The sequence below is a fragment of the Manacus candei genome, unplaced genomic scaffold (assembly GCF_025592945.1).
Source record: "Manacus candei isolate 608988 ecotype Guabito, Panama unplaced genomic scaffold, ASM2559294v1 h1tg000025l, whole genome shotgun sequence".
Classification (NCBI taxonomy): domain Eukaryota; kingdom Metazoa; phylum Chordata; class Aves; order Passeriformes; family Pipridae; genus Manacus; species Manacus candei.
The window spans coordinates 11,557,984-11,585,766 of NW_026138073.1; the positions used below are offsets into that span (position 1 = coordinate 11,557,984).

Below are 27,783 nucleotides of genomic sequence, written 5' to 3' on the forward strand. Positions count from 1 at the left end.
CAGGTCCCCTCCTCGGCTGTGTCCCGGCTCAGCCCCCGTTCCCCGGAGTCCCGTTCCACGCGTGTCCGCGGGCGGCCCGGCCTGCAGTTGGTCCTCCGAGCCGCGGGGGGCGCTGCGGGCCCCGCGCTGGGCCCGGCGGGCGGCGGCGCCGCCGTGTTTACATCGCCCGGCGCTCCCGCCCCGCCGCCGCCGCTGCCCCTCGGCCCGGCCCGGCCCGGTCCCCGCGGCCGCTCCTCCGCCCTCCGCGTCAATGCGGCGCCGCCGCCCCGCCGCCTGTCCCGGCCATGGACACCAGCGACCTGTTCACCAGCTGCAAGAAGGGCGACGTGAGCCGCGTGCGGTGAGCGGGGCCGGGCCGGGGCCGGGCGGGCAGCGGGTCCCGGCGTCCCCCCCGTACCGACCGCGGGTCACCCGGGCTGCGGGGCCGGGCCTGCCGGGGCGGGCGGGCCTCGCCGGGACGGGTTTACCTGAAGCCCAACCAGGCCTCCCCGGCGGCTTTCGCAGCCTCGGGAGGAGCCGTTTGTTTCTTTAGACGTCAGTGGACTTTGCACCCCGGGGAGCTGGGTGTGCGCCGGGTCTTTGCCGGTGTGCTTCGGTTTGTGTGGGGTTTCTGCCGGGTGTCCGAGTGTCACTGCGTACCCGCGGGTGTGGATGCTGCTGCCAGTGGCGAATGTCCTTGCACAAGGCTCCTCTCTTCAGCTGCTGTTTCTCTACTCAAATGGTCTTTGGGTTGGTAGGAAGCTGGAAGGAATCGTCGTGTAAGTGTTTAGACGCCTTGTGCTGTAGACTGTGGGAGAATCTCTGAGAAATACCAGGATGCCAAATTTCAGGTCAAGTCTTCTTGCTCACGTCAAAGCAGCACAGCTCAGCTGCAGTGATTTTGGATCAGGAGACATGGGCTTGTTGTCTGCAGGGCGAAGGGTTGTGGTCATGCAAAGGCCCAGGGTTTACAACAGACTCTTCTCCTGCATCTCATGGTTTGAGTGTAAGACTTTTCTTCACCTTTTTATCCTACTTGATTTTTGTAGTCATGGTAGATCGTAATCATGCAAGCAGTAAATTGCTTGCAGTTTACTGTAGAAGAAAGGGCCTGGGGGGTGGCCTTGCAGATGTTTAAGATGACCAGTGTAGAAGTGATAATGGAGAAATGGTTTGTCTGAGAATGCTGTCAAAGCAGGGGGGACACGTGGGACTGAGTAGAATGGAGCTGAGTTGATTGGGATTTTGAATGTGGTCAGAGGAACCTGGAGTCTGAGACAGGAAAGATGAAGAGAGTGAAAGGGAGGACTGATGTGGTGGGTGATAAAAGAGCCCAAACTTGAGAATCTTTATGAAGGCTGAGTGGGACTTCTGCACGTGGTGAGCAGAGGTGGTTGTTGCAGTAGTTGTGGACAGGCTCTAACAAGAGCCAGGCTGTGTAGGAGATTTGTCTGCAAGGCAAAGCCTGGCTTCTAGATATGCCAGAGAGGGAGTGTTGGCAGCATTTGATCTAGCCTGAATGTGCAGGACAAGAAAGTGGCAGGAATTCAGAGCAGTCTGGAGTGACACTGGTGCTATTGCTTGTGTCCAGAAAAGCAGGATGGGAGTCCAGCTTTGGCCTTGTGGAATTGACCACTCAATTGTGAGCATCCAGGCTGTGAACACAGTTGGAGAAAGAGAAGGTACTGCTGAAGTGCTCATGCTTCTTTTGTGATTACTGACCTGTTAGGGGTGGGTTTGATTCCATTCTTTCCCCATGTGCACCACTTAAGATTGAAGGGAGCTGCCAGACCATGCTGCAGAACACCATTCTTTGGGTTGAAGGTTTGACTGATGCCCCTTCAGCTGTAGGTGACAGCTCCCCAAATCCAATGCAAGATCCTGTCATACCTTTGGAAGTTCCTGTATGAACTCAAAGTTACATTTTTGAAAGAAGAGAATGTGACTGACTAGCTGCAAGAAGTTGTAACTTTGCTTTCCCTTTTCTTCCAGATACCTTCTTGAACAGCGAGATGTGGAAATTAATGTCCGTGATAAATGGGACAGCACACCCCTGTGAGTGCTGCAGCCTGGAGCGCTGGTTGGGTGGGGCGTAGGGCCTTCAGAGCTCCTTTGCTCTCTCAGCAGCAGCAGCCACGAGCACTGTTACAAAATGTCTCAGGTTCTGCTTTTTGGGAGCTTTGGCTACATAGTTCTGCTTCTCTTTTCTGCCAGTGCTGTGCTAAATATGTCTTTATCTCCCCATCTGACTTGATGCTTGCTGTAGTGATGCTCAGAAGAGTGGTTCACTTTGTGACCAAATTACCTAGATTAAGCACTCTGTTCTTGGCTAGATTAGACTATTTCCTCATCAAAGTCTATGGCATTCTAGTATCTCTTTTCAGGTGAAGGCGTGGCTTGATGAAATGCAAAGTGACTGTGGGGTCACAGTGTGTCTGGCAAGGCTCTGAACATGCAGTAGGTAGTGAGGAATCCCTGTGCAGCTGCTGAGGAGCAGGGTGTGAGCTTTTTACCTCCTCACAACTCTAAAGTTCATTTAGATATCTGCAGTATATTTGGAGTACAGAATAACTTCCCAAAGTAAATGTAGACTAACATTTACCTGCTGCAATGCACATTACAGAATTCTCCTAGTTTGTAGGACTGCTTGAGGTGCTTGTGGAAGAGAATGACGAAAGGCTCAGACCACAAAAGAGAAAACAAAACTCATCCTAAGTAGGACTTAGAGGAGTGGATTTGCTGCACATCCAGTGAGTGCTGTTCCCTGCTCATCACAGTGTGCAGCAGTCAGACAGCAGAAGGAGCAAGGAGTGCTTTTAAGAATTCAGTAGAATTGCTGAGTGCCCATGAAATGATCTCCATTAAAACGAGGATGGATTTGGCAGCTGGTGGTACAGCAGAAGATGCAGGACCTAGATTGGGACCTTGAGATCTCCTTGCAGTGCCTAGGAGTGCTGAGAACAGATCCTGCTTAGTCTGTCGCTGGGATCAGACTCCTGTGCTGTTCAGTAGCAACTCCTTACTCCTAAGAGGAGTCATCTTCTAAGCTTCTCAGGGATGCTCTCAGTGCTGTGGTGTGTGTACCTTGGTATGCCTAGACACTGAATTTTGCTTCCTGCTGTATCTGATTTTCTTTCTCTTGTTATCGTCAGGTATTACGCCTGCCTGTGTGGACATGAGGAGCTTGTACGCTATCTTCTAGCCAATGGTGAGCAAAAGTGTCCTGATTATGGGTGCAGTATCTTTATCCATATCGATCCATTGGGATTGAATATCCTTCTAGCTGTCCCTTGTGGAAACTTCTTCTGTTACCACAAACCATCTGATCAGCGATCTCAGGCTACTGTGGAAGTCCTGGACACACTTTCACGGTCCCTTTTGCCAGCATTTGCTGCTTGAATTTGCTTCTTGAAATTGATTGAAATTTCTCAATTTGCTTGAAATCCTGAAAATGCACAGAAAGGGAAGCTTTCTTATGGTGGCTCAAGGCAACACGACTTTCTGAAATCACAGCTGGTGTTTTTGCTGTTGGGAGTATGCTGATGTAAGGATTGTGCTTCATATGAAGAATTGTCTGTGTAAAATTTCCTTGTACTGTTCTGATAGCCTGGCTTTGTAAGCAGGATTTAAAGGTGAAATGCAAGGGATTTTGCTAATCTCGAACACAGCAAGACAAATAATCCAGGCCAAGTGCCTGCCCATTTGGTTCCCAGCACCCGAATTCCCTTGGGTAGTGGTGGTGTTCTGGCAGAGGAATCAGAGTGCAGAGTCAGATCTCAAAAGGTTTGTCTTTTTTACTGCATTCAAAGCATCTTAATCAACCACTTGTGTAATTCTAAAGTAGCAAAATGCAAATGCCCTCCAAATTTCTAGCAGAGTCTAACCTATAGAGGCATCTTCTGCCTTATGCAAAGCAGAAATGCTTTTTAGGAGGAACTGTTAACAGTCCAGTAAGTGATCATACTCTTTGTAAAGTAAGATTTGTCTTCCCAGAACACTGCTGGAGCCATGCTGAGAGGCTTAGTACCCAGGTCATTTTATGACAAATGAGTCATGACATCTTCAGAAAGGGATTTGGCTGTGGGACAAGAGCTTTAGGTTGTACACATGTGAGAGAAGCTTAGTTTTTGTAAATATACTCGACAGCACAGGGGATCACAGTGAAACATGTCACCAGACAGAAGTCATACTCGTTTAGTGGCCACCTGGGGACACTTGAGAAGGATTTAACTGTGCCTGCTGGCACATACCTGTGGTGGTTTTGCAGGAGCGAAATGTGAGGCCAACACTTTTGATGGGGAGCGTTGTTTGTATGGAGCCCTGAGTGACACCATCCGACGTCTGCTGAAGGAGTACAAACAGATCACAGCAAAGTGCATGAGGAGAGACTACTATGATGTCTTCCTGCAGAGGTAAGCAGATGAGGCATGTGCAGAGCATTCTATCATCCTTCTGTAGCTGCTAACCTGGATATTTGAGCTCTCTGCTAAGGGCAGTTCTGAAAGGCAACTCTGTCTCATTCCTGAGCATGTAGAGCTTCCTAAGGGATGTTCCTTTGTGCCATAAAGGGATGACTTCCAGGTATGTGTGCATATCAAATATAGCCTCCAGTGACTGAGGTGCAGACTCCAGAGCCAAAGAAAACTGGTCTTTATAATTCAGAAGCACTAAGCTGTCATCTTTGACTGTCAAACCAAAATCAGATCACTAAAACCACATCAGCAATTTAGGATAATATGTCAACTGAAATTAAATTTCAGGCCTGAAGGTGCTATAGCCTGCAAGTGGAGGTTTTCAACACTATCAGGTTTCTCATTTGTGAAATATAGAGCACTTTAAGAAGTCTGAAATTCACTCATAGTGACAGCGTTCAGTTCTTTCTTTTTGTTCATTAAAATCTGTTAATTTTAAGATACTTCTGAAAGTTGCCTGTCATACACTGTAGTCTTAGCCTAGACCATGAGTAGCAGCCTAACTTGCTCAGGAGTAGAGGAATAGTGTCAGTCTTTTCTTCTTGCTCTTTCTCTACCCTGGTAGTTCTGATGTTATTGCACAGACTTGTTTTTTTTTTCCTTTTTATTTCCCATTGGACTGATGTAAAAAACCCCACAAGGTTTCAATGTTTGTATCTTCGAAATTGGAGAGTTAGTAAGTCCTAGAAAGATCTGACAATCTTTCCATTACTACAGAGTCCCAGTTTCTGAAGCTGTGGGGAAAGAGGGAAGGAAGGAAACTCATTTATCTGAGTAGAATCCAATTCTGGCTTATAGGAAAGTAAAATTTTGCAGGATGATTTATTGCTGCACTGGTGACTCTGTGGCTCAGATGATGCAGAGTTGAGCTAAAATGTGCTGATTTCTGCTTCTCATTCCAAGCAGACCTTGTGTTAAAATTGAGGCAAAGGGCAACAGTAGGGGGGACAAAAAATAACCCTCTAAGGCTTCTTTTTGGTTTTGGGCAAGATGCTAGTAGGAAGGATGCTCTAGTGGCAGGAGACTGAGATCAGCAATCAAGACTCTGCTCTGACATCATCTTGTTGTGTGACCCCCACACCTTTCTGTGCACCAGCCGTGCTCTCTAGAAGTATTATGCCTGATGTCCACTTGTTTTGACCTCTTGGGGATGTTTGTGAGGATATATATGCAAGGGGTGATTGGCATTAGGAAACACTGGTGATGGTTACTGTAAACTCTAGAAGAAGCAGTCTTGTTTTTTTCCTTTTAAAGGAGGAGGGTATGGGCATGCAGTCATAAAGAATGCTTCACCTCTGATGTGGTAATTGCCTGCTTTTTATACCTGTTACATCCTTCCTTCTTCTGGGGGTGGGTGACATCAAGTCCTCTGCTATTTGTTGCATGGTTAGAGTATGCACACTGATAGTGCCCAGAGAGCAGGAAAGTTGCACCTTACTTTGTAGTGGGGTAATTATTTTTGTAAGCATGTCCTTCTGCAGAGCTTTTTTGTCATCTGACAATTTAAAAGCAGAATTAACTTTTAGAGATATGTTTGGGGGCAACTAGTTCCACTTTAAAATCTGTTCCCTGCATTCAGGTGGTCCCCTAAGGCAGGAAGGTTTCTTTCTCCAGCCTTCTTGCACTAACAAACTTCTTGGAGTTATCAAAGGGAGGGAGAGATCCCAGTCTAGTGTACGAAGTACCAGCCCCAGTGCTGACCTTCTCACTGGTCAGGGAGAGACTGCAATGCCCAGAGGTATTTGTTCATTTAGACCTAATTGTACCATGTCCCCCACCAGCTTTGCTCCATTCTCTCCTGTCTCATTCTCTCTGTGTCCCTCACAGGTTGCTGGAGCAGGGTTACCAAAGTGACATTGTTTTCATTGTTCATGGCAAATCCTTCTGTGCCCATCGCTGCATCCTCAGCGCTCGCAGTGCCTACTTTGCAGAGATGTTTGAGACCAAATGGAAGGGGAAAAATATGATAGTGTTGAAGCATCCACTGGTGAGCAGGATTGTTTTTCCAGTTCTTTCCTTTCTTTTACTGTTCCAACTACACGAGACAAGTGAGTAGGAAAGACAGTTTGAGGGTTAACTTCCACAGTGAGTAGCTTCTGGAGCTCAGAATGACCCAAGTTGAAGAGAAGGGCTTTATGCAGTAAAATAGCATCTTATGTAGATAACAAAAGGCTGCAGACTGCATACTTCCCCTTTGTTCCCTCTGTCACATATCTTAATTGCAATACCAGGTAGCTGTTACCATCTGCCAGCTGCATCACGACCCCTCTGTGGGATGAGTTAGGTCTTTCTAATTCCTGGTGGACAGGTGGTCTGTGGTGAAGACATCACCTCCATAATTGGTACTAATTGAGTCCCTTTTGTTGTCTTTGCAGTAATAACTAAATAGGCCATAAGTACATTCCATCCATTAATCACCAATAGTCCAGCATGTTTCTCTTGACTCTGGCTGTGCAAAACCTCTTCTAACAAATGTAATTCCAGTTTCTCTGGACATTGCTCTCCTTCCTCTTTGTGCAAGAACAAGTCTTTCCTCTCATATTAAGAAAGGGTGGAAATGTTTATGACCAGTGTAAAGCTGGATTTTACAGAGTCTGTATTACAGCCATGTCTTTGGAGCACCTTCATTAGTCGAGTCCTGTCCCCCAAGGCACTTGGGGGATTAGTATCAGTTGATACAGTAAAGAGCTGTGTAAGACAGGGGGAGTGGCAGCATGAGGAGCAAGGAAATGGGGTGCAGTGTGTGAGTTGTTATTTAAGTGGGTTTTTTTGACTATTCAGGATCACGTTTCAAGCTTGTTATTAAGTTTATGGGAATTCTAACAGTAACTTTCTCATGGTTTTTGTTTTTGTTTTTGTTTTTTTTTAGATTAATCCAGCAGCCTTTGGTGCTCTTCTGCAGTATCTATACACAGGTAAATGAGTTACCCTCTAGTGTATGTGTTCATGGCAGGAGGGCAGCTGTCTGTGCCCCTGCCATAGCACTGTTTGAGTGGCCCAGGCTGCACTTAGCACTAGTTTACACTTAGCTGTGTTAGGGTGCACCAGTCACCAACATCCTCCCTGCTGGCAGAAGGGGAGAATGTGAGCAATCGCCTGCTCTTCCAAATTGTTTGTGCCTTTTGCCAGTTGTTTTCCTGCCAGTAACTATACGGTCAATTAAAAACAAAATCAGCTTAGGTTGATTGGTTGGATGGATTTGGAGAATGTATTTTTAACTTAAGGAAGGCAAAACCAGGTTCCCACATAAAACATTTTCAGTCTGGCAGACCTGAGCAGTGTGTGCTGAACGCTTTGACTACACTCTAGTTTTTTTTTTGAACAGAAGTTGATCCCAAACCTTCTCTGAAAATGCCCAGTGTTGTATTGTAGGTATGCTAAGTGCTGAACTATCTCAGGCCAGGAGGGGGTGCCAGAAAGTAACACTTCCTGCAAGGTTCTCCTTCCCCGGTTCAGTGTGTTCAGAAATGTTCCTTGTCATGTTTTTGGTGATTGTAAAAGATTCTGGGATGACAACTTGTGAGCCTGAAGTCTTCTCTTACCCAAAGCCAGGCAGCCAATGGTGGCAGTCATGCCTGCTGCTGTTGTGCTGCTATTTTTTTCCTTTTCTGAGGGAATTAGACATGTTTTGTATAGCCCGTTTGGTCTTTGGACTCTCAAATGAAGCTATTAGGATAGACCCTGGAAAGTGGGAGTGTGAATTAAATGCCAAACTGTGATTGATAAGTGGGTAGTGGGGTACCAAGTCTTAGCATCTGGGAGTGAGTCAGTGTAACTACTGAACTTCTGTGCCATCAAGTCTTCAGACTGTAATTTTTGCCATTTTTACACCTAATTCCGTGGGTTTAAAGAGCTGACTGCATTCCTTCTTGACAGGTCGTCTTGATATCGATGTAGAATATGTCAATGATTGCAAGAGGTTAGCCAAGCAGTGTCGGCTGCAGGACCTCATCGATGATTTGGAGACCAAATGTAAAAAAGTCTATGAATTTGGTAAGCATTTTACTTGCTGTTGTCTCTGCTGTGCCTCTGTACCCTTTCAGGGAGAAACAGGCAGGTGGGATGGTGGATGTTTCATGGTGTCCCTAGGGCTTCCAGAAAATGATTCTGTTGTGGAATTCCCATGTTTGCATGATACTTTTCAGTCATGACCTCTCTGTAGAGCAGCTATAGTGGTTTCTGACACATGCATGTTTATCATTTGTATTGAGTGTTTTCATTATAGTGGTAGCAGGACTTTGCTGTGGTTGCCAGACATTCAGTGGAGCATGGTGGGGTATATTGGGAAGTGCCTTTTAGCAGAGAGCTTGTTTAAATCCCTAGGGAGATAAAATATGTACAATTAAAAGTAATTTTCTGAGTTTATCTGACCCTTAACCAAAGTAAAATGTGTGATAATTGGCCCAAAACGGGTGCAGAGGGAGATATAACACTTCTTTTAAAAGCAGAGAAGTATTTCTGAAAGTGTGTGTGTATTAATAACACATGGATGTGCCAAACCTCAAGTGATACAATCCTCTATTTAAGGACTTTTGTTATCCAAATAGCTTGTGATCTAATCATGACATAAGCTTATTGCATGAAACACAATTCCAACACTTGGAATTTATCATCATCTCTTTAGCTCAAGCTAAGGGACACGTGAAGAGGAATCAAAACAGCACAAGTAGGGCAAAGTGGTGTTAGTCATAAAGTAAAAAAAAAATAATCAGGTAACAAAACCTTTAGGCTGAAAACATCTGATTATCATTCCATGCTCTGAGTTAAATCCTTTACTTCAGTCAAGTTAATTTTGGTTTGAGAAGAGACTCCAGTGTGTGGCTTTAAAGTCAATAGCATCTTCTTCCCTGATCTAAGAGGTAAGGGTCTAACTATTCCATCTTTCCCTTTTGAATACCAGTTATGATTATTCAGCCTCCTGAAGTTGCAGGGCTCAACTGATAGAGAGAATGCTTCTGGCTCCAGAAATTCCTCATGTACAAATCACATGGAAGATATTACCATGTGTATGTCTCCCCTTGGGCACGTGCAGTTGTTTGGTGGTGGTAGGGTACAAGATCACCGAGGTGCAGCTATTCCCATGTAGACCAGGGTGCAAGTCCTTACAGAAACTGTATCATCTTACTTCTGCCATGTAAACACAAATGTAAACATGGATCTGAAGAGATGAGAAATGGATTTCTTGGTTTCTCGCTACAAAAAGTGTAAGATACTGGTTTGTATTAAATAAGTGGTAGAAAAGGGGAATGGTGAATGAATATAAAAAAAAACTACTCACACAATCAGGTAACAAAATTATCTTGTGGCACCTTTTGATGTCAGAGTAATTCAGTGAGATACTGGAGATCTGTTTTGTCCTTTTTAATCTTTTTTCCCAGGATCTAGCTGAGACACTGAAGGCAACCATTCCACCTTAATTCATCTAGTTAAAATCTCATATTGTATTGTGGGAGGAAAATAAGGTGCTTAAATTTGTGAGCTTCAGGAAAGCTGACTTCTTGGTGGGGTTTAAAAAGGAAAATGATGAAGTAAAGTTTCAGGTTAGTTGGAAGTTTCTGATACAAGCTCCACTTGGAAATGTAATGCAAATTTCCTGGATGGCATCAGACAAATAATTTAATTTCTGTGTTCTTTGGGATGGGAACAGTTGCTCTTCATTTCTTAGGCCTGACAGAAGACATACTCAATGGGTGGTGTAAAACACTGATGGAAATACTAAGCTTGATTTTTATTATGGTAGGTGGAATTCAAAGGAATAGACAGAATTGCTGATAGGTCTGTTAAAAGTTTGTTTCTTATATCAGATCTCATATGGAAGCCAGGAAAACTTGATTCTGCAGAAATTAATGTATGTAAGACTTACAGAAGTTGAAAATTGAAAAGATGTTAGATCACATTGTGTTTGGCACTTGACAAAGCATTACTTGGAGTGCATTAGAAACCTCTGTCTGCTCAAAGTGCTTCATGTGGAATAGACATCTGATTCAGGTCTGCAGAGCAAGGCCATGTCTTGCATCTGTATTATGAAGTTGAAACATGAAAACAACACTCAAGCCTCTGAAGCTCCACTGGATAATTGCAGTCTCTGCAATCTCATTATCTAGAGTTAATCAGTATTTCAAAAGCACTTAGTATCTTGGTATGCACAGACAGTTTAGGAAGAGGATGACCCAGTGCCTTCTGTTTCACCTGAGATATACTTGGGTGTGAATGCCTGTCTGTTTTCCTCCTCAAGTGTATTGTGACTGTAATGAGAAAAAAACTGTTGCAGTGTTTGGAAGAGCTCAAACAATTTGTCCAGATTAAGCCATAATCCTTCCTTTAGAAGCATATGTATTAGAAATTAAATGTTTTGCAGTTATTTCGGCAAGTTTTAGGGCAAAGAGGGTGAGAACAAGGTTTGTCATGCTTGCCTTTGTAGCAGAGACACTGACTGTACGGAATCTGTGGTTATAGCTAATTGTGGCATTGGGAGGAGGATGTATCTGAGTGTGGCATCATTTTGAAGGGTTTGAGATGGGAGTTTGGTGTGGCTTTTGTGGCTGCATTGGCTCAATTTAAACAGAAGACTACAGAGAAGTATTGAGCAATAAAACCAAGGCAGCTCATGAAGTGGTAGGTGATGTTCAGTGCTGTGCAACCAGGCTAGACTGGGAAGAAAGACAAAATCCTCCATTCTCAACTTCAGCCATAGCTGGGTTGTTCCCTCAAGCTCCTTGCATTGTTTATACTGCTTTTTTTAGAACCCCCTTCATTCCTCTTTCCTGCAAAAAGGTCATGACCCCTACTGTTTGCTTGCAGCCAACAGCTTATTCCTATTTCACCACTTTGATTTTTGTTGTCTCTGTTAGGAAAGATTTGCGTGTGATACCAAATGTTGTTCCCTTGTATTTGAGAGATGCAGTGTCTGAATAGATTTGCTTCTCAGACCGATCACTGTTCTTTTGTGTGTCGCTGTGAAAGGGCACAGATGCTCTGTGGATCCCAAGAGAACTCTTTGCCTTGACTACTGCTTAAAACTTACTGGGTCTATTAGCACTTAGAGAGCCTGACTGATCTGGTGACTGTTACAGTAAGCACTACAGAAATACAAATGATTCTCTCTGCCAAAAAGAATTTCTAATTTCACAGTGAGAAATTTGCTTCTCTCACACTGGTCTGTAAGTGGACAGGGCTCTTTGAGAAAGTGCACTCAGCCTGGTTTGTGTTGGTGCCAGGTCTCCTCTTGGCTTATTTACCTTGGAAGTCATCTATCTGAGGGTAGTGTTTTGTGCTAACAGGGCAGCCTTTCTCCTTGCTGGTGAGCTTTGTGTGTAGCAATCCTGGTACCTGGCTATTTTGTCCTGGTAGATTATCCTTCTCTTTCCAGTAATCTCTCTGGGATATGCAGCCTATTTCGAAGTACAGTGGTGGCATATCTGAAGGGTGAAGCAGTGATGTGGAGGAGGGGGTGGAGAACTTCTTTTGTGGCACATTGTGGTCTTGTTTCACTCACGACCCAATGGAGTCATCCGATGGAGCTCATGTAATGCTGCGCAAAATGTCAGGAGAAATGAGGTCTCAAGGTGGCGTGATTCACCTGTGAGGGGTTTTAATGCCATGAATCATACCTGTCAGAAATTTTTCTGAATGCCTCATAGTTAACTCTGCATCTCTCTGGCTCCCAACAGCATCTCAAGCCTTCCTCACCACAACTTTGCATTTTCCAGTGGTACTCTGTGTTTTTTCACAAGCTTCTCTATGTACGTGTTCTAGCCCTCACCCCAAAGCATGCTGACCTGGATACAAACCTGAGGTGGGGAACTGTGGGACAGAGGTGGCCAGAAAGAGGAAAGGCTGTGCTGGTGGTGGTATTGCAACACAGCAGCAGGGTGTACTTTGAGCTGCTGCTTGTTTGAAGTTAAGGTTGGCTTCTGTGAGCTCCACGGGAACTTTGGTCATAGCAAGGCCGCTGAAGTATGATCATGTGTTTTGCTTCCCCTTTATTGGGCTGTTTTATTGAGTAGGCTGATAGGGCAAGACAGTAAGACACACTAAGTCTGAAAAAGGCAAATGAAGTTGCTGTCTCTGAATGATTTATTTGAGCTCCTTGGTGGTAGTGATGCTTATTTAACGTTTGCAGAGAACACAGGCACATGCAGCAGTCCGGGTGCTCTGGGAGTCTTTCTGCTTTGGGGATCCACAGATAGAGAGTAGAGGACAGACTTGTACATGCAGAACTTATTGGCTAAACAGGAAGAAATCCCTTTGTTCTCTGCAGTGAAGTTAAGATAGGACAGCTGAAATGGGACCCATCAGAGCATGTGACAGAGCAGAGAGGCATGGAAGCAGAATAATTTTGACTAAGAACTCCCTGGCATGGGCTTCACCTTAGGTGACACTGTCAACAGTAGGGGTGGTCGGCTGGGGAAGGCAGTGTATGAGTGGCTCCTACAGGGATGAGGGTATCCTGATCCATGGTCCTCAATTGTACTTGATGACATGGATTGCAAAGAGCAAGTTGGGCTTGAAATATGCCTGTGACAACTTGGTGTTTCCCACAGTTGATATTCCAGCATAAGGAATTAAGTGGAGATTTGAGGAGAGACAACAATACGTACATTCCCTTCTAGCCCTGCTCACCAGCTGCACTGAGGGGTGCTGAGCATGTGTTTACGTAGAAGAATCGTGTGTGTTTTGCAGTAAAAGCCGCATGGCAATACTGATTTTCCTGGAGTGTCTCTTATCTAAACGGGAGAGAATGTTTATAGAGGAATTTAGGCATCTCTGCTCTCTTTTTTTTTTTTTTTGCTTCTTCCAGTCTCTTCCAAGCCAGGGACCTGTGTGAAAGTGCTGACGATTGAGCCCACAGGTAACTGCCGGCTGCAGGAAGATCTGGCTCTTCTGGCAGACTGCGCCCTGCCAGCCGAACTGCGGGTAGGGAGCACTTCTACTCCTTCTGCTCTCCGTGGGGCTGGGATATCTGGGCACACGTGTTCGGTTGTGTTTTGCCACTTAGAGTTTAGTGCTTGCCTGTTTTCTTGTGCTCCAAGTGCTGAAAGGCTTTTATTGCTGGGAAATGCTGTAAAATGGTTTAATGGGGCTGTCAGTGCTGGTCCTTCCCCTTGGATTTTCCCCCCAGCAGGGATCTTGTAAATAAAACCCTTTTCATGTGGTTGGTGGGATTTCCCCAGTGACTGCAAGAGTTGACCTCTGTGCCATCTTTCTCGAGAATTAGAAGTGTTTTAGCAGCAGGCATTGGTACCCAAAGGAACATGCAGGTGGAAGGTGGCTTGCTGGGGACTGAGACCATGCAGTGGAGAGGTGCTTTCAAACTCTCAAAGTATTTCCAGCAGAAATGTGAGTCCCTCTGAAGAGAATTTAACTTGACTGGCAATAGATCTGCTTTTCCGAACTATGTCTTGACCCTTAGAAATAGCCCCCCAGGTTGATGATGACCGTATTAAAATACCATCAGTTTTATTAATTAGGATCACATATATGGATCTTCTCTCCCAGTTGTGGAAGAATGAGGATAAGTATTAATGGTCTTTATTCTCCCTGCATCTGGTGTTTTCTGTAACATCGTCAGATTCATTTTACTCTTATATATGCCCTTTTTTCCCCTCATTTTCATACCAACCACTATATTTAATAATGTGGACTCATTTTAGGTGGCTGCTGTGCCAGAGTTCGTATGACTGAGTGATATAGCACAGCTTATTACCTTTCTTCTTTCTGTCCCCTGCTAAATAGACTTGCCTGGTGCAAGACAGCACATGTGTGTGTCAGTACGTGGATAAAGTTTCTTACCTTAATAGGCCAATATGTTTTGTACTGGCTTTTTTCAGACATATTTCTTTATAGAGGGAGTTTTTCCCCATCAGGTTTACAACTACCAGTACAGAAATCTTTCCTACATAGCCTGCCTACTCCAAATAACCGTGCATTTGTTTGTGACTTCCAATATGCTTTTCTGTATGCTTGCAGGTTTTAAAGGGAGGTGATACTATAAGTAAGCCTCAGACTACCTCCCCAGGAATTAAAAAAAGCATAAAGGACCCCAAACAGTGAGATTTACATAAATTTTTAAGTCACTTCACAAATAAAAAGAATACATCCTGTTTGATTGCTTCTTTCCAGACCTTAACGGCTGTTCTGGAGGGTTAGAAACATTTTCCTTTTTAATTCTTTCATGTAGAATAGGAACTGGAAGGAAAATAGGAAACTTGCAATAATGTAATCATCTGACAGCATGTGAATTGTGAGCTGTGGTTTGCTTGCTGTGTTCATGGATCAGAATGAAAGCAAGCATTAGAGTTGTTATGGCTGTAGAAGTAAAGAGGGCACGGGCAGACATCTGCTCACTAGAGAATTTGTGTGCCATACACAAAGGTAGATGCTTTGTTTAACCCTGATAAATTCTATAAAATTCTAATTTTTCTCTCTTTTTTGTGGTACTTTTTTTGTAACTCTTCATCCTAATTCCATTCATATTTCATCCTAATCTTTCCAAATTGTTAAATTCTGTGAATTAGGCATGTTTTTTCTGCGACAGAGGCATTGCACATCCTCATTCTTCCAGGGTTTGTTGCTACACAAGGAATAGTATACAAACTATGTAACTTAAAATGTCAGGGATAACTAAATAGTCACGTACAAACATTCATGTTCTCAAGAGAAACATCCATTATTTTTTTCCAGCCTATGCAGAACAAAATAGGTATTTGGCTTCTGGATAAAAGCCAGAATTTCCAGAATTTGGCAAGAAACATTCGTAGCTGCTGCATGTCATGTAATGCCATATTATATGAAATAGGGATTTGTACAGCTTTCTGTTTCAATATAAACAAATAATTTGCATGTAATGTCTTTGATACTTGAATGATGCAGGAAACTGTGCATCCCAGTTTCATAGTTCAGTAGTGTAAAACAATAATGAAAATTTGATATCCAATTACAGTTCATTATTGTTTTCTAGGGTGAGAACTATCTATTCTTTAAAATCTTAAACACATTTATAATTCTGGTAACTTGTTTCTCTTTCCTCTTTATGCTTGGAAGCCTTTTTTGTGTTTTTCAGTGTTTGCTTCTGCAAGTGTGTTTGTTGTCTCTGTTTTGTTTTTGCAAGTGTGGTTGTGGTCTCTGTTTTGTTTTAAAGTAGTAATGGCCAGGATTTTTCTGACCACAACAGCTGCTTCCTCAGTTTGTTGCAATAAAATTTAGTAGTGACAGATTTAAGTCAAATATCATCAAAAGCCAGGCAGCTGTCAAAAACCATGTGGCTTCCCACTGTCTGCCTGCCTGACTCTTCATCTCATGTCTGCCAGGTGACCTCTGAGTTAGAAACTCTAGGGCTTCCAGTATATGAGACTGTAGGCACATGGTTTTCTTGTGATTGTTTTTCGATTACCTTTTAACTGAGATCTTATGTTCCAAACCAAGATGAAATCAGACCTAAAAGGATCAGAGCTTGCCACGAAATAAAAACTGTTCTTTATTTATATTGTCAGTTGGTGTGGCTGCCAAAAAGTGACCATTTTTCACTTTTGGGGTAAAACTAAGTCTTGCAATGTGTAGGAAGAACAGATTGAAACAAGTAGATGGGTTCTATTATGTCTGACTCTGCACCTGTGTACTGGGGTTGTCCATGGCATTTACTCCTGTGCTTTGCTTCGCCCATTTGGCAGAGGCAGATTAACTGACCTATTTACAACATGCTTCCAGTTTAGTTTTTTTTTGTATCCAATCCACTTGCATCTGATTATGAGCTGCTAATCTTCTCTTGGATCACTAACCCCTGTATTTTGTGTTGTAATTTATTTACAATTTTCTTGCTGAGATAATCTGGCCAAGGTACAAATTGCTGCCACTGATTTGTTTTGTATGTTTTTGCCTTCAGCAACATTTCTATTTAAGCTCTAATAGGAAATCTGTAGCAGTGAAGACTTGATCCTCCACATGTGATGACTGCAAGATGCTGTGAATATTCAAGCAGTCTTATGCTGTAGAGTGTTGAGAATTTTTCTGTATGGTGATTGAGTTATGTGGAATGTGTTTGGACTTCATAGGTTAGACTGTGTTGTGCTTCCTGGGCAGCATACTTGACTTTGGCAGCTGTGCTTTGCCTGGACAGAGGCATGTGAAGAAGGTTGTATGAATAGAGGTAGTGGGAGGAATAAGCCAATTTTCTGCAGGGAGATCCTGAAAGGGAGGTTGAATTCCTCAAGCACAACAAGGGAGGAGAGTAGAAGTAGTAGAGGCTTGAAAGGGGAGTAAAAGGGAAAATTCTGCAAAGCCACTTCATGCAGAATGGGAGAGACAAAGACACGAACCTACTTTTATAGTAGAATTGGACATGACTCTGTAAACCTGAGCACCAGAGTGGGGACCAGGCAAGGCTAGAGGCAGAAAATTTAACCCAGAAGAGTTTGTAATCAGGGAGACAAATAAAACTCCAATGTCCATTCCAGAGGGATAGATTCCTTTTAGATATTTACTTTTGAACAGTGAAAGGAGAGCAAAGAAGGGATGCATGTAGGAGATGAGGAGTTTGTCTCAATTCCTGTACCACAGAGCAGCATCTTACCAAAGCCTGTTTTATGGGTTTGCTTTACCTGTGATGTGCCTCCAAATTTGTAGCCTTCAACATCATGTCAGAATTTCTAGGAGAGGACATGGAAGCTGTCACACAGGGTGGGGATAGCAGCAAGGCAAACAGAGCAGGCAGTTGGATCATGATGCTGGTGTTTTTAATGCATTGCACAGTGAGGCTGCAGGTCCGCAGACCATGGTTGGAACCAAGGACCAAAGCCTTGAAACATGAGACACAGATAACAATAAAATAGCAGCATGGAGAATCTACAGGTGGAACAATCTGATCTCATCTTCAGTGCTGGAGGTGCCCTTTGTGTTACAGCTGTATGAAAAGCAAGTGGTAGATCATGTGGGCAGCATTCCTTGAATTGCTGCATCTCTTCAGGAACAGGAGTTTCCCAGTGGAGCAGGACTCGAAGGAGAGAGGTGCTATGGAGAGCCAGCATTACTGTGACAACCATGTGCACAATTTGAATGTCATTGGGCTTTTCCTTTGATTAGGAATCAGAAGCTGCCAAGTGTTGTTGTGGACAGAGGGTTTGGTAAATGGGTCCAGATTGCCATGTTCACTGGTGGCGTGAGTTTTTGCCAGCTTGGTGCCTTGCCACATCCCGAGAACCTATTTTGTGAGAAACCTCACTGCACGTGAGCTGAGCTTGGCCGAGAGCACCAAGCCAGTCTGTTGTTGCAGGCTGTGTCTCTGTTGCAGGCTGCTCGGGAGGGAGGGGTCACCTGGCTCTTCAGTAAAACTGAAGGTCAGTTGCTTTCAGTCAGGATGGAGGCAGGCATGTTGGAAATGGTGCTTAGGTAGTCTGTGATTGTGAGACTGATCATTATGGTCAGCCTGGGGTTTTCCCAGGTGCAAACTTGGGTGTAGTTTTCCTGGATGAGACAGAGCAGGAATAAACTCCTCGGCCCAGATAGCTCAGGGGCGTGTGCTTCGAAAGGAAGAACCAGGGGAAACTTTTGTTTCCAGAGATTGTCTTGGTTACATGACTGTGAATATAAACTTTTTTTTTTTGTTACAATTTAATTACCCTATATATAGGATAAGGTAAAAGTGAAAATATTTGGAAGTGTCACTTTAAAGTAACATAAGGCCAACAGATTCTTTTTTGTGTTTGTCTGCTGTCATGGTTGGCATGTGGGACTGGGTGGAGGTGTGTTGGTGTTAAAATAATTCACTAGAGTATTAATACTGCAACAACACTGTTTTTGGCTGCAAATCAAAGCAGAAATCTGAAATATGCTTTAGCAGTGTTGGATTATTCAAGTGAGGCAGTAATTGTAGCCAAACCATTTCAAACTGGTGTATACATCGATGTAATCTATATTTTACTACATATACACAGTAAAAAGGCTAGTCCTAAACCATTACATGCCTCCACTTGGTTATCTGCCTTGTTAAATGGCACAGAAACACTTTCCAGAGGATCATGATGTTTCCATGGATAACGGAGGCAGCTGTAACTTGTACCAGGAATACCTCTATAAGGAGTGCAAGTTCTCCAGTTCCTCACATTGAAATATATGTTCAGAGCGTCTCTGGTGCTCTGCACTGTGCTGAAGGAATAGGTGGATGGTGGTTTCCTCCTTGAGTCCAAACTTGGGACCGGGAGCGTGTTTAAAGCATGAATGTTTTAGGCAGGGGTTTCTGGTTTTTCTTCTTAGGTTGGTTTTGGGGAGTTGCCGTTTGACAGCACCGACAACTTTAACAGCTGTCCTGATGTGTGTTTCCGGGTGGAAGATTACAACTTCTTGTGCCATAAGGTATGTGCTTCTGCTCTACTTCCTTCTCCTCCCCTTTTGCTGAGACTCTGGTCTACCTGTGCCTTTTATGCTGGATACACTCCGCAGGAGCAGCATTGCCTCATCAGTTGCAAAACCAAAAGCGCTATTTCAGCTGGAAAACTACATTTAAAGCATTTAACCAAGCAGCAAACCTTGCCTTTCTTGCAGAGATGAGTAGATAAATTTATAGATTTGGCTACAGCGTTCACAGCTCAAAAAATCTCCTGCTGCTTGTGAGTTCAGTGACTGGAGACTGGAATTTTGATCTGCAGGTGAACAGCAGTAAGAATAGATTTTGAGATCCAACCTCCAACTCAAGATCTTGCCCTAATGTCATGCTATTTTCAAATCTCTTAAATTTGCGAATTGTGTTTTTGGTTCTGAGAGTAGGCATGTATAGAAATAAGGTATGGAAAAATGTTGGAGATGTAGCTTCAAAATAAAGGGAAAATCAGAGTTACAGGGTTTAAACTTCTGAAATATCTTTCAGCTGTTCCAGTAGCCAGTTGGGAGTGCCCTTTGGTTTGGTGCAGTGAGTTTTGGGTTTTTTCCCCTCTCCAGGCATTTTTCTGTGGTCGCAGTGATTATTTCAAAGCCCTCCTTGAAGACCATTTCAGTGAGAGTGAGGAGCTGCAGACACAGCCCAGCATCCCTGTGGTGACGCTCCACAACATCTCAGAAGACATCTTCATCCGGGTCCTCTACTACATCTACAGTGATGATACAGAGGTGAGACCAGCCATTGGTCCTTTCCTTCTGTGCTGATTAGTGCTGAGATGTTTTCAGCAGTGTTTTTCTACAACATCTGGAGCAGGGTGTGTATGTGTACTCCTAAATTCCACTGACCTACTCTGCTACCTCGCTTTTGTCTCAGGAACCAACATACTGGGACATACTGTTAGCCAAGCAGGGTTTTAGTTCATATGCATGATGCTTATGAGCAAATCCCTATTCTTTTATCACATAATAAAAATCTGGAAATTAGGTTGCACGTTGTTCATTGACATGATAAAAGCAGGGCGTTGCAGCTTTCCCTCTTTGGCTCTGTAGCAGGATAAGGGGAGCAGCTGCCAGTAGATGGCAGATTGAACACATTTGGAGATGTGGAAGGGCTGAGAGATTTTGCTTATTTACTCTTGGCATCATAGCCTACTTTTCCATTTGTAGCAAGTCATTATTTCCAGAGTTATTTATTGCTGGGGTAGGCAGAGGTTCCTCTGGGAGACCAACGCCTTGCTGTGCTCACTTATTGAAGGCAGTAACAAAATGGCCCTAACCCACCTAGTTTTCAGCCTAATGGAAGGTGCAGCAAATAGCAGCATTTAATTAGTTTCCTGCTTTGGTTTTGTGGCAAGTGCTGTCAGCAAGATCTTGCTACAAGATCTGAGAACACATTCTGGCATTAGGGCAACGATCAGAGACGCTGCTGCACCTGCCAGTGTCACTTCTCCCAAGCAGTGTTTGTGCTCTGGGGTAGGTGCCACAGGCAGGGAGTGCACACAGCTGTGACCTTGTTTCTGCTGAGCTGTTCACCTCCAGGCAGTGGTAGGGAGAGATGTTTGGCAGGCAGCAAGGGCAGGATTGCCATTTGTATGCCAGAGAGCAGATCCTTCACTTGTCTGCACTCTTCCCTCAGCCACGTGGGGGAAAGAAGGGGCAGGCAGAGGGGGAAAGAAGCTGCTTGGGGTTGTGGACTTGTGACTGCACTGCAGCATGACCCTGTTCCCTTGCACCTCTCCAGTCTGCTTGCCCTCCTCGTGATGACTCACAGGAAGGATGTTTCCAAACAGCTATTCCTTTCTGAGGGGTGCCTCAGCTGTCCTGTCTGGGCTGGAAGCAGGAGGACAGACCAACAACGAGTAGGAGTTGAAAGGATCTTGCTCATGTGGTTTCTGTGCAGAATGAAACCTTGGGTTTCAAACTGAGCAGCCAAGCTATGAGCCTCTGAGACAGTTCACCCCTCATGAGAAACTGCCAGGAAAAATAGTCAGGAAAATAGGAATATAGCTCAAGTTCCACACTTACATATGGAGTGTTCTCCCTGCCCTGCAATTCTCAAACCAAGTATCAGCATTCTCAATTGCATGTTTCTTTTTCCAAATGATTTATGGTGTCTCTCTGCCATGTAGTAGTGACAGTGTTTGCAGTTGTGGGGAAGAGTGTGTGCAGAGGACATAAAGGGCTCCAGGCACAAAGAGAAATTGCTGATCAGAATACTTGTGGGGGCTCAAGGGCAGCTTTTGCAGGAACGTTTGCCAGGTTTGTCCTTGATCAAGCAGTTGGAGGCTACAGCCATCAATACTGCTGACTCAAATGCCTCCAACTCCTGAGGTTCCTGGAGCTTATGAAGGGACAAAGCAGCACTTGATTAATAACCCCAAGAGCTTTGTTACCCCACTGTGCATACAGGCCTCGTGGTGTGCCTCTTGTACATCTTGCATTCTTCTGCACAGCTGCTGCAGGGTGTTACACAGCTGAGGCACTTGCTGTGAGCTCTCTCCAAACACGGGTGCAAACAGCTGTGGGGGAAGAAATAATCTGCTGTTTGTGGTTGTCAGAGTGAGCAACTGAGCAACCACATGTGTAGATGTGGACAGCAGTGTGTTTGCTGCTGGCTGGTTATCACGGCAGTGGCCCACGCTGCAGCCAGTTACCATTGCTCAATCCAGACCAGTGTGGTTTGGTCTCTGTGTGCAAGGGACCTCACCTCCTCCACAGCCAGGGCATGCTGCATCCTGCAGATCTGCTGTCAAAATGGATGTGGGGAGCTGTGCTCTTTGCAATTCACAGAAGCAGGAACAGAGAGGCTCTAGTTCCAGGTTAGTGACGCAGATGGCTGACTAAAATAGGATTTGCCCGGCCAGGGGGAAGAGTCTGAGTGAAGCTGGAGGTGGTTTCTCCAACATTATCTACAGCATTTTTATCCTCAGATCACTTGCAAGTATCCAAGAGGGAAATGGGAGGGTGGTTCTCCAGCTCAAGAACCGGAAAATGTTAAAGGCCATTCACAATAGTTCAAATTTGAGCATCTAATGCATGAATTTAATTCACTTTGAATTCCTGTTAAAGCTTCAGTAGTATTTGATATGCAGAATATGTTCCTTACCTGACTGGGCCTTACTTACAGTTTATTTGGGGTACAATTTTTTGTTCTTGGGTGTACCCCTGTGCCAGGGAGGTTGTGCTGGCTGAGTTAGCAGAGCCAGTATGAGCAAGGAACTTAAGAGAATTTTGCGTGTTTTTCACAAGATGTGAGTCCAGCAGTATAAAATGGGAGGAAAAACGTGGGGATAAGGTTCTCTGTCCTGCCAGTCTGTTCTGTTTGTCTCTTTGAACTACTTCTGGTAAAAGCTACCTCCTTCCACTGCCACACTGAACATTTTTTAGGAGCCAGCTTTCAGGTGCACTGCAGTGTTTCAACACTGCCCTGTGCTTAGCTAGAGGGATTATGTGCACCATGAGAAACTTCCTGCTGCACTTTGAACATTTTGAACCCCTCTGTGGTAGGAGTGGGAGACTCAGCCCGGAAGATTTAGCTCCTGTCTCTCCATAGTTAACACTTGTCCAGTAATGGACCAAACAACATTTTAGTTTGCCAGAGACAAGTCATGTGCTTAGAACCAGACAGTAATTCTCCTTTTTTCATTACCAGCTGTCCCCAGAAAACGCCTATGACGTGCTGTGTGTGGCAGACATGTACCTGCTGCCTGGGCTCAAGCGCCTGTGTGGCAGGACCCTGGCCCAGATCCTCGATGAGGACAACATCATCAGCATCTGGAGGATCGCAAAGCTGTTCCAGCTGACCCGGCTGGAGGACCAGTGCACGGAGTACATGGCAAAGATCATTGAGAAGGTACCAAAACGCTCCCCGTGGCACTGACCACATGTGCTCATAAATCTAACTGTGCAGTGAGCCATAGAGACAACAGATTTTATGGTTGTACTTTGGTCTGTACTAAATGGTTGCCTGCTCTGGATTAATGTGTTTCCTGAAAATGTGCAACAGTTAAGTAGCAAAGCACATGGTGAGTTAGAACAGAGGAGGAGTGTGGCAGTACCTGATGTCACCACAGTAAGCCACATGTTGGTGGCTGTCTAGCACATCTCTGTGGACTGTGGGGTGAAAAACCTGCCCCAAAAGCTCTGCAAGTACCAGGGGCAGGTGATTTTCACCGAACTATCAGTCATTGTGCCCACAGTGTTGACTGAATACACAAGCTTCAGCCTGGAGAACCCAATGGCGTGTGCAGGGAAGGTCTGTTCAGGAAATGTTTTTCAGTTTTGCTGGAGGTAGTTCTTCCTGGCATAATGCTCTAGAAAGGAGAAATCAATGTGATCTGTAATCTCCAGGATGACAAACCAAATATTAGGGGTTTGCACAGGGGAAACTGGCTATTGAACAGCAAGAAGTAATGAATTTAACACTGAAGTTTTCTTTATGGGGCTCCATTTAAGTGTTACCCTTAGTGATTATAGCTCGAAGTTTCAGGACTCGTGGAGAAAGTTGCCATATGGATGGATAAACTAGAATCTATGGAGTGTTTTTAACCTGAGGCAGATCTTTATAAATGGCTCGTACAGTTTGCATGGGAATGTAACATTTTCACCTACAACTTAAAAGGTGTGAAATTATTTTTGGCAGGTGAAAACAGTGAAGGAAATGATTCTGGGGCTGTTACTTTGTTCAGTGCATAGTTTGCACCGAGGTTCTGGCTTCTGAAAAAGCTACTGAACGTCCCAAGTAGTGGCTGGGGTAGGGCTTTACTTGTGTGTTCCCCTTGCATTCCCCATCTCTAGCTTGAGTGGGAGTCTTTGGACCCAGAACTGGCAATGTGCCTTCCTAAGGGTGTTGGCACAGACAGAGCCACCCCAGCTGTTCAGACATCAGCCCTTGCCAGCATCTTGTGGAGATGCACTGATGGCAACAGGGAGAGATTTTGGCAGTGTGGTAGCAGAGCAGAGCTCAGCAACCTGCTGAGTTCAGTGGGCACAGTTCAGTAGCACAGACAGACGGAAGCTGCCTCTCACCCTTCAGCTCACCACATGTTCCTGGGGAACCTGATGGAGAATCATTCATGGGTGACCCAATTCTGTCAGGGTGGGCACAGAGCAGAGCAGCTGCCTTGCTGGTGGTGGTGGGGCTGAGTCATTGTGGGAGGATAGTCATCTATGGCTCCTAGTTCTGAACTGGGCACAAGCACCCACTGGCTTGTCTGCTATGAGACTTTTCCCCAAAGTGTCTGGCAACATCTCCTGGTTCCTGCTGAGGACCTTCCTCGGGGAATATTATGTATATTCATATGCCCCAATACCAAGGCTAGGGCTGCTTAGTTAGAGCGTATTACAGTGTGCTGTTGGAGGTGCAGATTGCTTAAAGTTGTGACTGTTTATTGTTGGAGTATTGTTGGAGTACCCCTAGAATGGATGGCAGGATGCATCTCCAAGTGGTGTCTGGAGGAGATGTAGGAAGATTTGGGTCTCCATGTCCCCTTAGCATTCCTTTTTTTTCCTCTGGGATCCTTTAACAGTGGCTGAGACCATTATCCCAACCCTTTATATCTCTTTACCTGTCTTCTTGTCTTCCTAATGGTTCTTTTGTCCATCCTGTCCAGCTGGTGGAGTTGGAGGAGTTTGCGGCTGCTGTGAAGGAGAACGCGGAGGCTGTGGAGGAGCGGCAGGAGACTGACTCCATTCCTCTGGTCGATGACATCCGCTTCCACATCACCAGCAATGTGCAGACTTACAGTGCCATTGAGGAAGCCAACCAGAAACTTGAAGCTCTGGAAAACCTCCTGGCCAGTATAGGGCTTGAGTGCTGATGAGTGCAAGCCCTGCTTGTCATATGCAGCCTGCGTAGCCCTCACTGGGTTGACTCGGAGTGCAAGAACACCCCAGTCTGAATGTTCCTCTTCTCATTCTTTGTCCTCCTTCCCATCCACTTTCAGGCATGATTTCTTTTTAATTTATTTATGTCTGGACATTTGCGTTTCTGGTTTGTGTTTGGTTTTATTTTGGTTTTTGTTTCTCCTTTCAGAAGTAGCTCCCAGAGCTCATCCCAAATCGTAGCTGCTCCTTTTTACAACACAGTGCAGACAGGAGACTGTGAGCTGTTGGGGGTGGTGATGGAGCTGTTTTGGGGACTTCTACTGCCTGGGGTTAGGACCCATCCTGCTCTGTTGCCCGACAACACACTTCTGAAACTGGCTCATGCCAGAATATTTGTTGAATTACCACCAGCAGAGGAAGAAAACTGGATTAAACTCTCCAAATAAGTATATGAGAAGGGAGGTCAGCACTGTCACTGTCAGCATTTTAAGACTGGCAGAGGTGGGTAGTGCTTCCCCACCAGGGACACAGGGGTACTTGGCTATGTAGAAGGCACTGTCTTCACCTGCTATTTTAGTTCTTAGATGAAAAAACCCTAACAAAACAAAACAAAGTAATTTCCAAGTCTTCCCTAGCATTTCATTGCTTTGAAGTGCTCAGAAAAAAAGCTTTACATTCTGAACAGGCATCTTTGGTAATACAGTAGAGACCAGAGTCCTTCCATTCTTAGAAAGCAGTAGCTTTCAATGCACAAAAGAAGGGAGAGCAGCCCTTTTCTTCCTAACAGAGGAAGGAAACACCTTCTTCTGAGAAACAGCACTTTTCCCTTTCTTTTTGTCCATTGTGGTAGAGCAAAGCTGACTTGCTGGTGAGTCAGGGAAGAAAGGACACTGGAAATCTTTTTTAAAAGGAAAAGGGGTCTTTTGGGGCCTCACAGGGCTGCTGTCCTACTCATCAGCCTTCTAGCTTTGCTCAACCTTGAGCTTTGTAGCTTCATTGTTCTCCAGGAAATTCACTGTTTGTACTAACGAATGTTTTTGAATCTGTGTTCTGCAGTAGGTCGTGTTATCTCGTGTTGTCTCCCTGGATTCCTAATGAGGGTAATGATATTCTTTCTCCTTAGCACTAATCAGCAGGCAGTACCCCTGCATAAAGCTTGTCTTGCCAAATAGGCTGCCCTCGGAGCTGTCCGTCTCTGGAATGGTGTGTCAGGAGGGTCTCCAAGGCGCAGGCTGGGTGTGCTTTGCCGTGCTGTGCGTTGGGAGGGAGAGGAGGCACTGAGTGAAGCATGTAGGGGATCTGCCATTACCACTGCATATTGTCATTTTGGTCACTTTGTGAGGCAAGATTTTGAAATAATCTGTGTCAGGTGTGCTTTTATTGTGTGATGTGGGAACTGGACATGGATCCCTTGCAGCTTCAGGATGTTGCTTTCTGTAATGGTGGCGGTGTCTCACACAGGAAAGGAAAGCAGCTGCCTGTACCTGGCCTGCATTGAAGCTGTTGGCAAGGCTCTGGGCAGGCTCTGGGCACCACCTGCTCTAGGCAGAGTGGGTTCAGTTGCAGTGAGGAGGGAATGCTGGGCTTTGGCCACTGTGCTTGGGGGAAGCTGGACTTCAGCAAAATCATGTGACAGGATTGAGTTGCACTTAACAGAAACTGGGGACAGAGCTGGGGCGGGGGGAGCAGGGATGAGGTTCATTGACATAACTGAACCCCAGATGCTTGTGCACTTTGTCATCTGGGTTTAACTGCTGTCTCTTGCAGATCAAGTCTCAAGTTCAAGCAGGGTGTGCTTCAATTCTGTTTCAAAATGCTTGTGAGGAAGTGCAAGGAGCTGTTGTGGTTTGTTTTCTGCTGCCATATTAGTGTGAGGGAAGAGATGTGTCCCTGCAGGAGTATGTTGCTGTGTGGAAGCAGGAAGCAGCAGGAGTGTGCTGGTGACATGGAGAGAGCTGTACATTTGCTGTGAGATCTGTGGAATGTACCTACACGTCCATCTCTAAGCTCAGTGTGGCTTTGATAGGACCCCCAAAGAGCCCAGCCCAACTTGTACTGATAAAAGCATCTCCATGAACTTGAGGAGGGGAAGGGCTATTAGGAAAGCTTTACTTTGAAGTCCCATATATTTTGGAAAAGAAGAGTGAAAGCAGAACTGCTTGTTTTCATGCTGTCAGGCTTATGAAAGCCTGATACAGAAACAGCTTAACCCAGCTGGTTCAGTTCCCCTGCGTTTCTCCTCCCTACATGGCTGAAGATGACACTGAACATAAGCAGGATGTTTAGTTTATCACATCCCTTCTACTCCTCCAGCATAAATTCCACATCTGACATCTTAGTAGTCGGCTTTCCACAGCAGTGGCTCTGACATCCCTGCACAAGGCTTGCACGGAGCCACTGGAGAACAGAACGTGGCCTTTGCCTTCTGCTTGTACTGAGCGAGATGCAGAAGCAGGATTACCAAAGAATGTGCTAATGCTTTTCTCTGCAGATGCCTCAGCTGCTAAAGCAAATGGACACTGGCAATGGGCAAAGCAGGAGGGAGGCAGAGGAGTGGCAGCAGTGCTGGGAAGCGTTTTCCATATGGCTGCTCTTGAATAATTCCATTCCTGCATCCTTAAGCGTGGAGCAAGTGAGGCTGCAGTTGTACATGTGGGAGGAAAGGTCAGTGTGGCCTTTTGATCTGCCTCCCCAGTAGTGCAAGTCCACGTGGGCTTCCAAGCAAATGCCTCATCTGTCTGCGTGCACTTAGTGGTCACATCTGTGAGGTCTGTCAGATTGTCCAATTACTTGGGATCCTTTAACCCCCCCCATCCCTTTTGGCAAAATAGGGCTATCCAAAAGCATGCATAAGCAGATGGTCAGCATACAGGCAAGCTCTCTAATTAAGATGAGCCAGGACAAACTTAGATTTGAATTCACTTTATTCTTGCTGCAAATGATTTTATCACAAAATAAAAACCTTCTGATTTTTCTTCTGTTGCCAGCGTCCTTTTTGTGTTTTGTTACCTCTGTCCTTTTTATTTACTTCTAGCCACTTGCTGAAATAAAAAGATTGTAAAATTTATCAGAGCAACATTATATTTAAGGAGAAATGTGTAAGCATGTGTGCAGCAATAAAATAGTCTATTTCACTATA

The 27,783-nt window shown here is 44.9% G+C and overlaps 1 protein-coding gene across 1 annotated transcript; it reads left to right on the plus strand.

Annotated features, from left to right (window-relative positions):
* The first annotated feature begins 133 nt into the window (after window positions 1-133).
* On the plus strand, window positions 134-27,783 carry ABTB1 (ankyrin repeat and BTB domain containing 1). The gene is made up of 12 exons (XM_051788487.1): window positions 134-340; window positions 1,972-2,034; window positions 3,132-3,187; window positions 4,247-4,391; window positions 6,279-6,438; window positions 7,321-7,366; window positions 8,328-8,444; window positions 13,252-13,367; window positions 18,699-18,797; window positions 19,380-19,547; window positions 22,471-22,671; window positions 24,431-27,783. Exons 1-12 carry the CDS (start codon window positions 285-287, stop codon window positions 24,635-24,637), a joined length of 1,434 nt encoding a protein of 477 aa, XP_051644447.1. The 5' UTR covers window positions 134-284; the 3' UTR covers window positions 24,638-27,783.